Raw genomic sequence first — 17,542 nt, 5'->3', positions numbered from 1 at the left:
CCCACACCATTTAGGGGCCCTGTGACAATGGATCAAAATAATATTGATTTGATCTTGAAAGAAAAAGGTAGACTTCAAGTAGACTGCAAAAGTTAGACTTCCAAGATATCCTGAAAGATTTTACCACAAAAAAATTGATGAAAGTGAATGTTTAAAGTTTTGTTCGTTTATTAAAATTAAATATTCCTTACTTTTTGTTTAATAACATTGTGTAATATTGTTTAATAACATATGTTTATTTGTTTAATAACATTAATTGTTAATGTTTGTTTTGCATAATAAAATTGGTTTATTAAAATTGTTGGTTGGTAAAATTAAAAATATATTAGGAGATAATTTGCAAGGGGGGGCGAGATTTTGACTGCCTAGGGGCCTCCACAGGGTTTAATCCAGCACTGATCACAAAGATTATTCTATTGGTGAAACAGCATAAATATTAGAATCAACAGAGAAATTTCAATCATATATATATACTTTTATTCAGAACATACAGTGAGTTATAGTATCTGATCTCACACTTTATGAATGGGAATTAGTTAGAACATGCTGTCCCTTCTACCTCTGATCTTGCACTTAATGCAATGGTTACATTCTTGAATTCATTCACACTGCTTGCACTCACAACATCCAATGGCAATCCATTCCAATCACACACCACCCTCTGAGAGAAAAATCTAGTCCTCATACCCTTCTTGGCGGCCTTCATTCTCAGCTCCCAAGGATGCTCTCTCGTCCTTTCCCCACCTTCCATAAATTTAAAAATTCCATCAATTGAAATATTATTGATCAATCTATATTTTACAGATAAATCCTGAAAAAAACTTAAAAGTTTCAAAAATTTACCAGAGAGTTTGTAAGAACATAACTTCTCATAATATATTATCATAAATTCATTGATTATCTTAGCACACTAATACAACATGGTGGTGAAAGGCAAATCATTGCATAGGTCTGTATGAAATACAAATAAAATGGATGGAGTGGATTTGTTAAGAATGGTATGGTGCTGTGAATGTAATATGCATGCAGGGGAAGATGTCATGGATATTTATGTAGAGAGAGTGCATAAGAGAAAAGAATGCGTGTGGATATGTAGGAAATGAATATTCTGATGGACCTAATTCACTCTCATGCGTATACCCACACTTTACTGTGCAGGCATTTGAAACCGATATCCTACGGAATAGGTTGGTTACTCCTTGTTCCAGGAATGTCTTATGTCTGCAGAAGTGTGTGTTCAAGGGGCCAGTTTGCCTGTTCTGAGAGACAAAAAAAACAGAGTTTACAGGTGAAAAAATCCATTACCTCTGTACGAGACTGGCTAACTCACCTTTAGTTGAAAGAGACCAGATAAAGGTTCTTCACATCATGGATGGAAATTGAACCCAGGTCTTTCTGACCAAAGGGCTTTGTCTATACTGACTGAGCTACGGAGGCTCAAATATGAGATTAAATAGTTTAAATATGAGTAGGGAACATAGCATCATAACTGACACAGCATGGATTATAATATGAATTATACATAATTTCTTGGCATCTTTAATATATATTATAACTAAGTGAAAAAACTTTCAACATCTGTCTCTAATCCAGAGTATTTTAATAATAAGGTGCAACACTACTTTTTTATGGAAATATGACTTCTGCATTACTTGAACCTTGGTATCACTTCAAGGTCTGGCTTCCACTAATGAAACCTCAATAAAGGTCGAAACCAGTCTGGGTAGTGGCACTTTGTATAATGCTATGCATTATGGGAAGCACCACTATCCAGACTGGTTTCTATGGGATACTAAGGTAATTGATGCAAAGTCATTAGCCTCCATATACAAGCAACCTACTCGTGAAGTGACTTCACATGCAAACTTTGTTTGCTTACACTTGGATAAAGGATGAAACCAAGAATATAATTTCTTGGTATTTAATTATTATTAGTTCATGGCACCTCCAAGGAGTCCAAAGACTCATTGGGGAGGGTACCTACTCCAAAACTCTCCATCTCCACCAACTACTACACCAAACCACTACCATCATCATCATCTTTACTGACCACCACAAGTAGTATCTTTTTGTCTGTAAATTGCATGTGTTCTGAAGGCTGATTTGTCTGTATGCAGGATGAAAAAAACCAAGTTTTAAAATAAAAAACTCTGCTACCTCTGTACGAGATCAGCTAACTCACCTTCAATTGAAAAAAAAAACCTATATAAAGATTCTTCCCATCAAGATGAGATTCAAACTTGGGCCTTTTCCAATCAAAGGGTGCAATGGACCGTTGTTTTTCTAATTGTGCTTTGGAGGTGCTTGAACAGAGATGTAATGCTAGTGATTTTAGGAAAATGAGTTATATCTATACAGTGTAGTGATGCATAGGGGGGGGATGGTAATAATGGTTTTAAAGCAGTATGGTATGAGTTATTGGTGAAAAGAATGAAATACTTCGTTGGATGTTGATATAAACCTGGTAATGTAGAGGGTGGTGACCAGGAAATGTATAAGCAAATTAGCCAACCAAATGGGAAAAGGTTGATCAATATGGGTGATTTTAATTACAGCAATATAGATTGGGATGATGAGATAGCAACTAGAAATAACCTAAATAAGTTTCTTTAGTTTTTCAGGATAACTACCATTATGTAACATGATGTAACTCAGCCATTATGTAACAAAATCCACATGAGGACTGAGGGTCTTGGATCTGATCTCATCAGAGGATATTATTACAAATGAGATGTCAAATCTTCTTCCAGCTGGTGAGAGTGACGATGAAGTGATTATCTGGGTGGTTGCTAGCCATGTGAGAACTTCTGTGAGGAAAGGGCAGTGGCGTCCTAACAAGTTTGAGTGTCCTGGGCTAAAAAAGATTGGTGTCTTAATCACATTGGATTGAGCGATAATTAAATAATACATATAATTAATTATATGTATTATTTAATACATAAATGGATCAATGGTGCCCCTGGGCTATAGCCCATTTAGCCCAATGCATAAGGAGGCCCTGGGAAAGGGTATATGTGGAACTACAAGGATGGTAGTTATGAGAAGCTCAGGAGACAGTCTGGAGCTAGAGCATGAAATGAGGAGTTGGTTGGAAAAGAAGTCAATGCTGGTTGGATAATATTTAAGAATTATCTAGTAGAAGCCAATGTGTAAATGTATTCCAAAGGTCAGAATGTTAAATAAAATAGGTGAGAAATGGATGAATGAAGAGATTAAGCAAGCAATACAGAGAAAAAGAGACATCATGGAGGCAACATAAGAGGAGCAGTAATAATCAATTCCATGAGAAATACAAAGAACAGGCGAGGGAGACTTGGTGGGTATGGGCAACACAAGTTCAGTATGAGCAGCAGTTAGATAATGAAGCTAAAAAAATTACAGGAAGTTCTTTTGATATGAAGCCAGTAAAAATAAGAACGATTATGATAGGGTGGCATTGATTGGAGATAAATGGTTAAGAACAACTGATGCAGATTATATAGTTGAGATTTTTAATGAGCAGTTCATAAAGGTCTTTCATCCTTGTGAGTGTGACATCATGGAGAGTTTGAAAACAGTGGATGAGAAGAGAGAGAAAGACTGAGTGTGAGTGAGGAAAAGGTATATGGGGAATTAAGCAAATATGTTATTAATAAGGGTATGGGACTTGATAATATATAACCACATATTTTGAAAGAATGACTAAGTAATTGACATCTGCCTTGACATATTTGTTTAATATGAGTCTTACACTGGGTCAAGTTCCAAAGGAATGGAAGGAAGGCACGATTGTACCACTTCATAAAAGCAGTGGTGACAGAATTCAATCATCAAATTATATGCCAATCTGTGTGTCAGGTGTTGTGGTTAAAGTGTTGGAAAGTATAGTGAGAAAAAAGAAATGGTATTATCTGTGATGGACAGCATGGATATGCTAAAGGGAGGTCATGTTTTAGTAATGCACTTATTATAATAAAGTGACAGCATCATTGGATGTGGGAGATGGATACACATTAGTATACTTAGACTTTGTAAAGGCTTTTGATAGATTACTGCATGAAGAGACAGGCCAGGAGAGTGACTAGTATGGTAAGGAAGGCAAAACTGGAATATGAGAAAAGATTGGCACTTAGATCCAAGGAAAATCCTAGGGAATTTTTTAGCTACGTGGCCAGTAGGAGGAGAAATGACTGTAGAAGAATGCCATTGTTGGATAAAAATGTGAATAGAGTGACTGATGCAGAGGACATAGTGGAATTGTTCAATGAACATTTTATTGGAGTATTGCATCCTGGATGAATCAATTTTAATACTAGAGGGATAGGGCAGGTTCGAGGTTTAGAGTAGCAGGAGGCAAGTGTGTTCCACATACTGAGTACTCTGGATGTTAGTAAAGCGGTGGGACTGGATGGAACTTCACCACGAGTTTTGAGAGAATGTGCTAAGGAACTGACAGTGCCATTGACCTGTCTTTTCAATGAAAGTCTGGCTGTAGGAAAGGTGCCCATGGAATGGAAGAAAGGTAAGATAGTGCCATTGCATAAGGGCGGTAGCAGACTAGAAGTGTCTAATTATAGGCCAGTTTGTGTGTCATCAGTAGTTAGGAAGATCTTGGAGAAAGTAGTGAGGGACTGTATACAGCATTGGGCAGATGAGGGTAATGTTATCTGTGAGAGTCAACATGGATTTGTGAAGTGGTGCTCCTGTTTTAGCAACATGCTAGCCTTTTATGATAAAGTTACAAGAGCATTAGAAGGGAAGGGCATATACTGCAATTTTCTTAGACTTAGCAAAGGCATTTCACAGGGTGCCACTGATAAGCTGATATTTAAGTTGCAGCACATGGGTCTGGATGTCAGATTAGTCAACTGGATTCAGGATTGGCTGTCTGATAGGTATCAGAGAGTTGTGTATGGTGGAGCAGTATCAAAGAGCCAGAAGGTTACAAGTGATGTTCCACAGGGCTCAGTGTTCTGACGTATATTGTTTAACCTTTATATTAATGACATTGTCAGTGGATTGCAAGGGAATATTCAGTTGTTTTTGGATGATGCGAAGCTGGGAAGGGTTCTTAGTAATAGTGGAGATGGTAGCCCTGCAAGAGGATTTGAATAAGCTAGACAGATGGGCAAATGAATGGGGGGGGTGTCAGTTGAATGCAGCAAAATGTAAGGTCTTGAGGTTTGGGACACATCGATGGGACGCTGCATATTCTATGGGAGGAGTTAAACTGGAGGAAGTAGGGGAGACAAGAGATCTGGGGTTGATGATTGATAGAGAACTGAAATTTAGGGGACATATTGCAAAGGTAGTGAAGGTAACACAGAGGATTGCTGCAATAATGAGAAGGACACTGACCTGCAGAGATAAAATGGTTATCATTCCGTTGTATAAGACTCTGATCAAACCACACTTAGACTGTTGTTCTCAGATCTGGTCCCCAGGATTTCATTGGGATAAATTAACTGTGGAAAGGGTACAAAGGCAGATAACAAAGATGGTTTCAGGATTGTACAATGTTAGTTATGAGGATCGGCTGAGAGAGCGTGGACTGCAGAGTTTGGTGGATAGAAGAAGGAGAGGCAATATGATAAAGACTTTTAAACTGTTGAGAGGTGGTTACAGGATTGACACTGTGGATTTCTTTCGCTTGGTTGAACAGCAGGAAGGAGTCATGACAAGGGGCCATCCCTGGGAGTTACAAAATGAAGCTGTGAGCAAGAAGGTGAGGGGTGGTTTCTTTGCATGGAGGGACCATGGAATGCATTGTCTGATAGAGTGGTGAGAGCGACAATGGTCAATGTGTTTAAGGAGTGGTATGATAGACTGTGTGTTTCCTAGAAGGGACCTCCCTCGATGAGTCTTGATTGACTTGTGTTTCTTAGAAAGTACTTCCACAATGAGTCTTTTGACTCCATTGAGGCCTGAATAATAATAATAATAATAATAAGTTGATAGTCGAACTAGAGCAGATGGGGTTAGATATTACACTAATGCACTGGATTTCAAATTGACTGTGTATTAAGTATTAACTATTCAGAAATATTGTCTACATCTAACCTGCAAAATTTGCTAAGTAAATTGTTCTGTTTCAAGCATTTGTATGACTACAACAAACTCTTAATCTGTCCTTACAACATACATCCCAGACTATCCATAATAGTGGTCACTTATTTCTAAATCATCTCACCCACCTCTCTCTCACAACCACATGTTTATACAATATTCCAGATAGTTTTCTTGCACAGATGCTTTATAAAGCATCTGCATTCCATTATAAAAAGGAACAATAACTTCCTTATTCCTATTGTGTGGAAATTTGGTTGTTTTTCATGCAGCGAGAAGTGAAAGGATCATGCAGTGTTTTCACCCTGCATGATTAAAGTTGTATATAGAGAAGCAATATCAAAGAAGAGAAAAGTCACTAGTGGTGTACCTCAGGGGATCTGTTTTATAGTCATTGCTGTTTAACTTGTATGTTATTGATATTGGATAAGATCTGAAAGGGGATATACAGCTAAAAAGCCAAACAGCTATTTTTTTCTGGCGAAGTTAATTAAATTAAGGGGATAAAAATCCCTTATTATTTTACAGCTAGTATGCGAAACTCTGAGATCGAAAACTACGATATAAGAGTTTCATGCCGAAGAACTATCGGCGAATCCAAACGTAAGTGAACACCTGGATAGTACAACACCGAGGAAACTCGAAGCAAAGGTGGAGCAAGCTCTCTCACTATCTTTGATACTTTCTCATAATGTAAAACACAACTCCTAGGAAATGTAATACTGCCTTTCATTATGAGGAGAGATCACTACTCAGACCGGTTTCAACCTTTTTTGAGGTTTCATCAGTGAGTAGGTAGACCTGGATGATATCAAAGTTTAAGTAAAAAGAACTTACATACCTTAACTATACAAATGCCAGAAAGGTGTGCCCATACATTATATTATAACTAAGATAAAAAGCCAAACAGCTATTTTTTTTTCTGGTGAAGTTAATTAAACTCTTATATCGTAGTTTTCGATCTCAGAGTTTCACATACTGGCTGTAAAATAATAAGGGATTTTTATCCTCTTAATTTAATTAACTTTGCATGAAAAAAACAGCCGTTTGGCTTTTTATCTTAGTTATAATATAATATACGGGCACATCTTTCTGAAATTCGTATAGTGAAGGCATGTAAGTTATTTTCACTTAAACTTTGATATCATCCAGGTCTACTTACTCACTGATGAAACCTCAAAAAGGTTGTAACCGGTCTGGGTAGTGACCTCTCCTCATAATGAAAGGCAGTATTACATCTCCTAGGAGTTGTGTTTTACATTATGAGAAAGTATCAAAGATAGTGAGGGAGCCTGCTCCACCTTTTCTTTGAGTTGCCTTGGTGTTGTACTATCCAGGTGTTCACTTACGTTTGGATTCGCCGATAGTTCTTCGGCATGAAACTCTTATATCGTAGTTTTCGATCTCAGAGTTTCGCATACTGGCTGTAAAATAATAAGGGATTTTTATCCCCTTAATTTAATTTAGGGATATATAGCTGTTTGCAGATGATGCAAAGTTGTAATTCAGATGTTGTGGCCTTAAAAGAAGACTTGAATAGACTGAGTGAATGGCAATGAGAATGGGGATGCCAGTTCAATGTTGTGAAATGTAAGGTTTTAAATTTGGAAATCAAATATGGGATGTAGAATTTACTTTTGATGGGGATATACTGTTGGCGGTGGAGGAAATAAGAGATATTGGGATGATGGTGGATAAAGATCTGAAATTTTAAGGGCAACACAACAAATTTTCATATAAGGCTCTGATTACCCACACATGGAATACCATGCACAGATTTTACCACCAGGTTTTCTAAAAGGATGAAGAGATTTTGGAGAGAGCCCAGAGGCAAATGACCAAAATAATATCTGATTTCTGGAATGTTGAATATGAAGAAAGGTTGAGATGATGCAATTTGTAGAATCTTGTTGATAAGAGCATCGAAGAGAGGTGATATCATAAAGATGTACAAGTTCTTAAGGTGTTATTATTGGATTAATGTTGAAGAGGGTTTTCATAAAATGGTCAGAGATTGGAGGAGAACAAGAGGTCATCAGTGGAAACTGTATAAGGAGGCTATGAGCAAGAAAGTGAGAAGCAGTTTTTTGCATGCAGATTTGTGAATGATTGAAACGAATAGAGCATGGTGTTTGCAGAGCATTTGAATGTGTTTAAGGAACGGTATGATGAGATGGAGATATGCATATGGCAAATGGGACCTCCTAGATGAGTCTGTGACTCCAAGAGGACCTTAAGATAATAAAAAATAATAATAATAAGCTTTCTAGCAAATTTTCAAAAGTAAGAAAATTTTTCTACTTGTTTCTATTTTTTGCTATTATTATTATTATTATTATTATTATTATGTGAAATATAGATGTTAATATTATCTATTATATTGTCTTATATAAGACATATGTAAGTTCTATAGTTTAATATTTCATTATGTATCCACCCTAGAAATTACCGACAATGAATTTAACTTTCTGACATAGCCTTAATTAGAGTGCTGAATGAGTTTTTTGTCTTCATTTTTGCTTGTAAATATTTTTTTGAACTTGGTCAATTTGAAGTCTGGTGTTTTAAGTTAGTGGAACTTACTCCATGCATTAATACCAGGGAGAATATATGGGCTGTGGGCAAAGTTTGTGTTGTTTAAATAATGCAAGCCAAGGTAACTCCAATTGTGGTAAGCTCACTGGTAAACTTTCAAAACTTCACTATTTTTCTACATTTGGCTATAAAATATAGTTGGATCGATAATATCCTTCATTTCGATATAATAAATTTACGATTTCATCGTATTTAATCAAACCTCACATGCAGGGCCGGCCTTCCCTATAAAGGCGCCTGGGTGCAAGAAACGTTTTGGGGCCCTAAAATATTTTTCGAAGGTAAAAATTAAAGGATTTGAAATAAACGTATTGTAAAACCTCTTACCTGCAAATGATTTTGGCACAGGAAAACAAAAAAAAAACACATTAGAAATATAACAGGTTAACATAACGTTTACTGACCACAAAATAAAAGTATTAAATAATTAAAATAAATAAATATTTAACACAAACAAAAGTAACCTGGCTCACCAACTAGCGCATTTACAATTAATTATTGATTAAAGTAATAAAAAAAATTCATTTATCACATAAAAAAATAAATAGGTTTACTATTTAGGGGCCTAGTTTTACTAACATGTATATTGCTTAATACGTATGTATTTAAATATGCGATTTTTTTTTTTGCTATGTCATTAAACATTTCAGAAAAATTACAATTTTTGGCAATTTCCTTTTCGATGCTTAATACAGAAAGTACATTTAAGCGTTCTTCGCACATACTTGACTGAAGATAATTCTTTATCAATTTTAATTTGCTAAAAGAACGCTCTGCACTTGCTATAGTAACTGGTAACGTAAAGAAAATTTTCAATACAGTTAGCACATTTGGAAATAGTTCATTATAACTATTATTTAATACATATCGCAATATGTCTTGCATGTTATTTACATTTTTTGGTCCGAGATCAATTCTCGTAACAAATTAATTTCCTGGATTAAGTCTTCATTTACATCTTTACTATAATATTTTACAAAATCCCTTGAGCAGTTTTCTAGTTCATTTTTTCCTAATGTTTTTATATCAGTGATTGATTTAAAATAAGAAATAACATTGGGTATATTTTTAAATCTCTCATCTATTTGTACAATAACAGTATCAATCACAACGTTGAAATAGTAACATCTAAATTCCTCTACCGGGTTTAATAAAACTTCATTTTACTAAACACGGCAGAGGTTTAGTAAAATGACGATTATTTTCAGAAGCATCTTCTGCTGCTTCTGAAAATAATCTTTTTTTTTTTTTTCTAATTCTTTTTTCAGGGAAGTCTTCGGGAATATTCAAGTTTTGTGCTATCATTTTTGCGTCGTCTAAAAATGTGTTAAATTTTGATCTTAAATTTTGGATTTCATTTTTAATTTTATTCACTAAATTAAAAGCAGCGTCAAGAACAATTGTTTTTGCTTGAAATAGCTTGTTGATACTATTAATTTTTGACAATATTGTAAACCACACTGATAAGCTTAAAATAAATGGCATTTCTTGTAGAATCTTGTAGACTTTTAGCTTTGGATACTGCTATGTTATCGTTAATGGCACCAATAAATTCTTCTAAGGCATTATAAGTTTGTTCAAACTGTGTATACACTGCTCTGACCGTCTATTTTGGCTTCCCATCAGTAATCACATAATGGTTTAGGCGTAATATTTAAATATTTTTGTATAATTTCCCACCTTTTTGTAGATGCAGAAAATACGCAGTATAAACGTTGCAATATTCCGAAAAAATTTTTACAATGTATACTACTGGAAGCAGCATCGCAAATTATCAAATTAAAAGAATGTGATAAGCAAGGTACATAAATTGCATGAGGGTTTAAACTAATTATTCTAGATTGTACGCCTTTCTATGTTCCCTTCACATTGCTACTGTTATCGTATGCTTGCCCTCTACAATTCATAATATCTAAATCAAGCTCACCTATTCTTTTTAAAAGAGAATTTGCTAGTCCTTCACCAGTCACATGAGGTACTTCAATAAATCCTATAAATGACTCATTTATAATTAATTTTTTGTCTACAAAATTTACATATCTAATAATTATTAAAGTTTGTTCCTTGTGAGAAATATCAGGAGTACAATCCTGATATTTCTGTAATATTTGGATACTGTAATATATAGCGGCTTTTATATCGTCTTTAATTTTATTAAGGACTTCATTACCTGATGCAGCAATAATTTTCTCCTGAAATCTATGAGCCAAATGATGCACAATTCTTTTTTTTGTATTTTTAATTCTGTTTACATGATCAATTAGCACAAGATCATATTTACTTAATAATTCTATTAAACTTAAAAAATTTCCATTATTTGGCGTTCCTATTGTTTCATGGAATCCTCAAAATGACAGATTACTACTTGCTAAAAGTAGAATTACATATATAATTCTTTGTAATAGTAATTTTAGACGTTCCGTTTCTTTATTTATATTAATTTGATTTGTTCTGTCAACAGCCGAACATAAATTAAGCCTTTTTAATAATTCTTGCCAAGTAATAAAAGAATTAAAGTGACCAACAGAAAGCTCATGATCTCGAATTACAGATGACAGTTTTCTCCATTTATTATTATTATTATTGTTCCAGGCAACTCCAAGGAGTTGACAGACTAATCGAGGGAGGCCCTAACATCATGTCAAGAACAACTATTCGACATTGACACAGTATCTATCATACCTTGCCTTGAACTCATTCATGGTCGTAGCACCCACAACAGACTCTGGAAGCTTATTCCACTCATTCACCACTCTCCAAGTAAAAAACCTAGCTCTAACACCCTTGTCAACCATGCTCTTGCCCAGCTTCCATGCATGGCCCCTAGTCCTCCCCCCCCATCAGTCATATTTTCAAAAATATCTTCTGGATCAATCTTATAGAAACCCTTCAGTAATTTGAATGTCTCAATCATATCACCCCTCCTTCACCTATAGTCCAATCTCTGCAACCCACAAATCTTCAACCTATTCTCATAAGGTTCATTCCACAGATCTGCTATCATCTTGGTCACTCGTCTCTGGATCCTCTCCACTTCATCCCCATCACGAAGAAACCCTGGTGCCCATAACTGGGTACAGTAGTCCAGATGGGGTCTTATCAAGGCTCAATACAGAGGAACAACAACTTGTTTGTTTCTACATGTTAAAGTATTTTTCAGAAGCCAAGTGATTTGATGAGCTGATTTAGTCACTTTTGCAATGTGCCCCCTAAACTTCAATTTCATATCCACCAACACTCCCAAATCCCTGGCCTCATCAATTTCCTGGAGTACGGTTCCACCAATGCAATATACTGCTGCTATTCTTTTCACCCCAAAGTGAATAACCTTACACTTTGCCACATTAAATTGACATCCATTTTTCCTAGCCCAGTCCTCCAAACTATCCAAATCATCCTGTAAAATTTTGACATCCTGTGCACTCACAATTGCTCTACCCAACTTTGCATCATCAGCAAACAAATGAACACTTCCTCTCAAATCCTTTCCTATATCATTGATGAACAAATTGAAAAGTAGTGGTCCAAAAACAGAACCCTATGGCACACCACTAGTCACAAGCCGTCTTTTAGACTCCACTCCTGAATAAACCACTCTCTGGTATCTCTCCTTCAACCACCCTCCTATCCATCTCACCAACCCTAAATCTATCCCCATCTGCTCCAGTTTACTGATTAGGGTTCCATGCGTATCCTGTCAAAGGCCTTGGCAAGGTCCAGTAGTATCACTGTAAACCCATTACCCCTATCCAGTTCAGCCGTCACTGTGTTTTAAAACGTGAGCAAGTTACTGAGGCATGATCTACCCTTCACAAATCCATGTTGTCCCTCATACAATATCCCATTTTCATCTATCCAATCCTGTATTCTTTTCTTGACTAATTTCTCTAAGACCTTGACAATGATTCCTGATATGCTAATCGGTCGGTAATTTACTACAGCAGTCTTGGAACCACCTTTATGCAGTGGAACTATTTTCCCCTCTTTCCACCCCCTCAGGACTAACCCAGATCCGAAACTCAAATTAAACAAAATGGTCAAGGGTACTGACAATTGTTTAGCTGCTTCTCGTACAACACGAGCTGGTATACCATCCAATGCCACGGATGTATTGACATTCAGGTTATGCAATAGACTACTCACCTCCACTTCATTCACCACAATTCCCGTATAATCTACTGGTTTATTCGTTTCTGCAATGTCACCACCTGGATGATATATTCTTGCAAAGTGCTCACTCAGTAACTCAACTATATCAACCGATTTAGTTACCTCCCTACCATCGGCATTCTTTAAAATCATTCTGCCATGTACATTTTTCCTTTTACTTGCTACATATCCAAAAAACTGTTTACGATTCTCTTTAGCCTGCATGGCCAATGTTCTTTCGTAATCCTTTTTTGCTTTTCTTACCACACTCGTTACCCTTCTGGCCTGTGCTTTATACCGTTCATGTGCCTGCCGGTCACCTTTCTCTTTAAATTCCCTCCATAGTTGTTTCTTTTTTTGCAGCTCAAGCTTAATGGTGTTATTCATCCATTTAACCCCTACTTGATTTATTATTTGGACTCTAGGTATACAGTCAGCCATTACTTCATGCAAACACTTCTTAACTGCCTCCCATGCACTATCAATTTCTAGTCCTTGCAGTTGTACATGCCATGGCACTGAACCAATCAAACTCCTAAGCTTGTCATACTTTCCAGCCCAATAATTCCACATGTACTCTGTCTTAATTGAAAATTCCACACCTTTAGCCACCTCCCAAGTCAAGACCCTATGATCACTCTCACCAATTGGTGGCAATGTGGTCATATTTGTTACAGCCAAATCCTCAGATGCAATTACTAGGTCAAGTACTCTGACCCCTAGTATTTTCCATTACATGCTGTAGCAGATAGTTATCCCTTAATAACCGCATAAAAACCAATTCCTTCCTCCAATGTGTCCTCTCTTCCTTCCAATCAATGCCACCATAGTTGAATTCTCCCATAATAATTACCCTCCTTCCACTCATTTCTTCTATTTGCTTGTGCATGCTGTCACCACTATCTTTTCCATCACCTGGTCTATAGCAGCACCCAATTGTATATTTAGTTCTGCTAGCCACAATCTCACACCAAATGGCCTCAAATGTGCTGTTTTCTCTATTTATTAAAACTATATATAAATCATGTTGATTGATCTTTTCCTCTTCTTTTGGAAAATAATACACAACAAAAGCAAAATACTGAGTCTTGAGCTTTTGAGTAAACTAACCAGCTGTGAAGCTGAGTTTCACCATTTGGCATTTTTTTTAAATAGTACGACGTAGAAAATGATCTACCTTCAAAATTCTTAATGAATGTGTCCTGATAATGTTGTTTAGGTCTGGTTTTAACACAAAATTATCAAAATTTATCAGTTATAATATTTAGCCACAAACCTGGATCATTTATATTCACTTAATCACCATCGTTATTATTGTTTTCATCGTTATTTGCTGTATCCAAAATGTTTGTATAATCAGATGCATATTTTTCAACGAATCCCACAGTTTCTACATTTTTGTTGAAAAGTTGTGTAGCTTGTTTGGAGGTTTCTTCTTCAGTTGAAGTTTGAATCGCAACAGCTGAAGTCGTAGCAATTTCGTTGTCAGTTTCATTGCCATGAAAACAAATCTACTTGCGACTTTTTGAGATTTTGCTTTTCTTCTTTTTTCTTTTTTGACACCCAGAGGGATACTTTCTTGACATGGACATTATGGGTTAGGCTTTGCCTGTCGAATAAGTAAAAAATATTAAATATTTTTATCCCATGAATTAACAAAAAGTTAAATATGTACATACTTTTTACAATATTACAAAATTTTAGAAACACTCAAGAAATGTGTTTATTTTTTTTCGTTTGTTTACTTCAGTACATCAGTTTCACCCTTATCTATCACTATTAACTAAGTTGAAATTAATGTAGTTGAGATCTAATCACGTGCAGACATCACTTCATAATCCTGAATATTGATAATACATTTCACATAGCTTTAAAAATAACTTACCGTATTTACTGGAATATAACTGGTCCTCGCGTATAACTCGCACCCCTGATTTTACTTTGTGAAAAAAAGAAATTGAAAAGTTTTGAGTAACCTCGCACAGAAAAATAGTTTATTCACGTTTACCTCATGGCAATACATCCCATGGCAAACCACACGCCCTCCATACTAGCAAATACATGTGCTGATGCAAGTAAAAGCAGGTCATTTTATTGTATCACTGAATAAGGTACAAACATTTGCAGTCTGTGTAATATATTTCTCAACAAATAGTGCAATTAGAGACAGCTGGGATAAAAATGGCACTAACTAATGAATCGCATGTCCCTTCCCCCAAAAACTATGCTATTTAGCTGCAAGCAAAACCATATACTGCATTGGCAAACACTAAAATCTAGATGTGTGGGAGTCAGTCCCCAACAGCTCAAATGCAGAGCAACAATAAAAATCAACAGAAAGTGTTAAAATTCGTAAACGTGTTAAAGCTAGGAAATATATAGTGAATATTGTTATGGCACTTTCAGATATTGAATTTGGTTGAAGAGAATTAGCATTTTAATTCAAAAATTGTCTGCTGACTTTATCTTTGACTTGCACGATCTTTTGTTAATACCACACCAATCATATGCACATATCTTTACTGGCCTAGTACCATGGCTGTCTGTTCATTAGTCATTCGTGAAGGATTGTTCATTAAGTATCTCAAGTCTTGTAAATTACTGCTAATTTTTGCTTGAAATAAAGGGAAAGCAGATGGTGCTATTTGGGAAGGATGCACACAAGGAAAGTGCTCTCTAGGCAGGAAATAGCAACTGGAATATATGCAGGGATTTTATGAAAAAAACTGAAAACTTTAGTTTCCGAAAATCAATGTAAAGGAAATTTGCTTTTATATCTAATAAGTTAAACATATTAATTGATAATAAATACTTCCGATCCATATTTTAATGACTTACGATTTAATAAAATACAAATACACTTTAGAAAACAGATACGTTCTTTACGAAACATGAAAAGATATATCAAATGATGGTAAAGGAGTCATGCCACATTTGGATGCCTGACGAATAATGCAACAACTGAACTGGACAAAACTTGTACATCAGTATATTGCGGAGATATATCGATGGCTTGGAAATAAGATGCTTGTTTCTAATTTTCTTATTACTTATTATTATGAAATAGTTGGTAGAGTTTAATTAATTATTGCATTTTTATTTGGTATAGCTGTACTTAATAAAATTGTATTATATTAAGTTAAAATATGTGTCAGCGAAGATGTTTGAAATGTATTTTTTTATTTAATTATTTTCTAAGATGAGCCCTGGGTTGCGTGCTGGAAAAAAGTCATTGGCGTGCCATGTTTGGCAGGTATGTTAAGGGTTGTTGTCCACCCCCTGCTCTAGACTAACCATATATAAAGAATATAATAAATATTTTTTCAATGGTTTCGATAACGAGCCAAATGATATAAATGTGTAACAGATTAGAAAAAAACTAATGATGAATCAGACATTTTAGCATTTTAGGGCAAAAACGAAATTATGTTTGTTAATTTTTATACACTGAATAAATGCATCAAAAGGGTTACGCAAAAATCCTAATATAATAGAGAAACACAGAGATATTATTATTACCGGGGCCCCTAAAATCCTGTCAATGAAATCCCTTTAGTTATAAGCAAAATTAGAAGAAGGAAAAAAAAAAAGAAAAGTTTCCGCAAATGTGTACCGACTGTGCCCACTCGATCGTGGGGCCCGGTGCATTGCACCCACCGCACCCCCGAGATGGCCGGCCCTGCTCACATGGCTTAATGCATGCAGATTTAGTCATCTGGTTTTCATAGGGATGTATTAGAAAGGCTCTAATCGGTGTTTGGAATGTGAGGTATAAAGACAGATTGAGGGAATGCAGGTTACATAGCCTCATGAATAGAAGGAGGGGAGGAAGATATGATTGAGACATATAAGTTGGTAAGAGATGTTACTAGGTTAATCTGGAAGCAATTTCACACAGAATGGGAGAAAGGGAGAGAATAAGAGATCTCGGGATAGTGCATAAGATGTGAGCAAGGGTGTGGGCAAGATGCAGATTTTTTACATGGAAAGTGGCTGATATGCACTGCCTGCCTGAGAGCATGGTGAATGCAGATGTGTGTGTGTGTGTGTGTGTGTGTGTGTGTGTGTGTGTGTGTGTGTGTGTGTGTGTGTGTGTGTGTGTTCTAACATTCTTAAGTATTTAGCACAACAATTTTTCAAACTCACCTGGAGCCTCAAATTTGATCTCAAGTACTTTATGCTCTGGTTGTACAGGTAAAGTCAATAGAGATAATTTGTAAAACTTCATGCCACTGAAAAGAGAATACAGTATTTATTATATAAAATAATAATTTTGGCAAATTTGCTAATAAACATCAATTAGCTTTCATTATAATATACTGGCAGGGAGACCAGGCATAGTTTGTTGCAGCAGATAGTTGCTGTGGTGAATTTCATTTCAGAAGTCACATGCCTACATGATTTAGTTGTTTTTAGTATGCTGTTATGCTAAAGAAAGAGTCAAATATATATGCTGGAACCAGATATGAGAAATTATATAACCTCTGTTTCGAAATTTTCTCATTTTAATTACTTTTAACAGTAATAATAAGAAAAAAAATATAGAGATCAGTAGGAAGACTGAGACCTTGGTGGAGTTAGATACAGTTAGAATTATCTTGTTTGCAAAATTTTTAATTAATTATCCAATTAAAATTTAAAATTTTTCATGTAGTACTATCATATCCTGTACACCCTTTGAGGGTATAAACCAGGAATTTGATGATGATGATGATGATGATTATCTTAATTATCCAACTGCATTTTCTAATTT

At 35.6% G+C, this 17,542-nt stretch overlaps 1 protein-coding gene across 1 annotated transcript in view; it reads right to left on the bottom strand.

The window, feature by feature from the left end:
* Window positions 1-17,542, bottom strand: part of LOC150095133 (uncharacterized) — a 489,238-nt gene that overhangs the window by 437,470 nt on the left and 34,226 nt on the right. The window contains exon 3 of the mRNA XM_090410959.1: window positions 16,936-17,021. Within this exon, the coding sequence (XP_090267085.1) occupies window positions 16,936-17,021 (86 nt within the window). The remainder of the gene's footprint in view (window positions 1-16,935; window positions 17,022-17,542) is intronic.

Source organism: Typopeltis vanoorti, chromosome 21 (assembly GCF_054136105.1).
Source record: "Typopeltis vanoorti isolate ZY-2024b chromosome 21, IOZ_Tvanoo_1.0, whole genome shotgun sequence".
Taxonomy (NCBI): Eukaryota; Metazoa; Arthropoda; class Arachnida; order Uropygi; family Thelyphonidae; genus Typopeltis; species Typopeltis vanoorti.
This window is presented reverse-complemented; position numbering and strand designations above follow the sequence as displayed.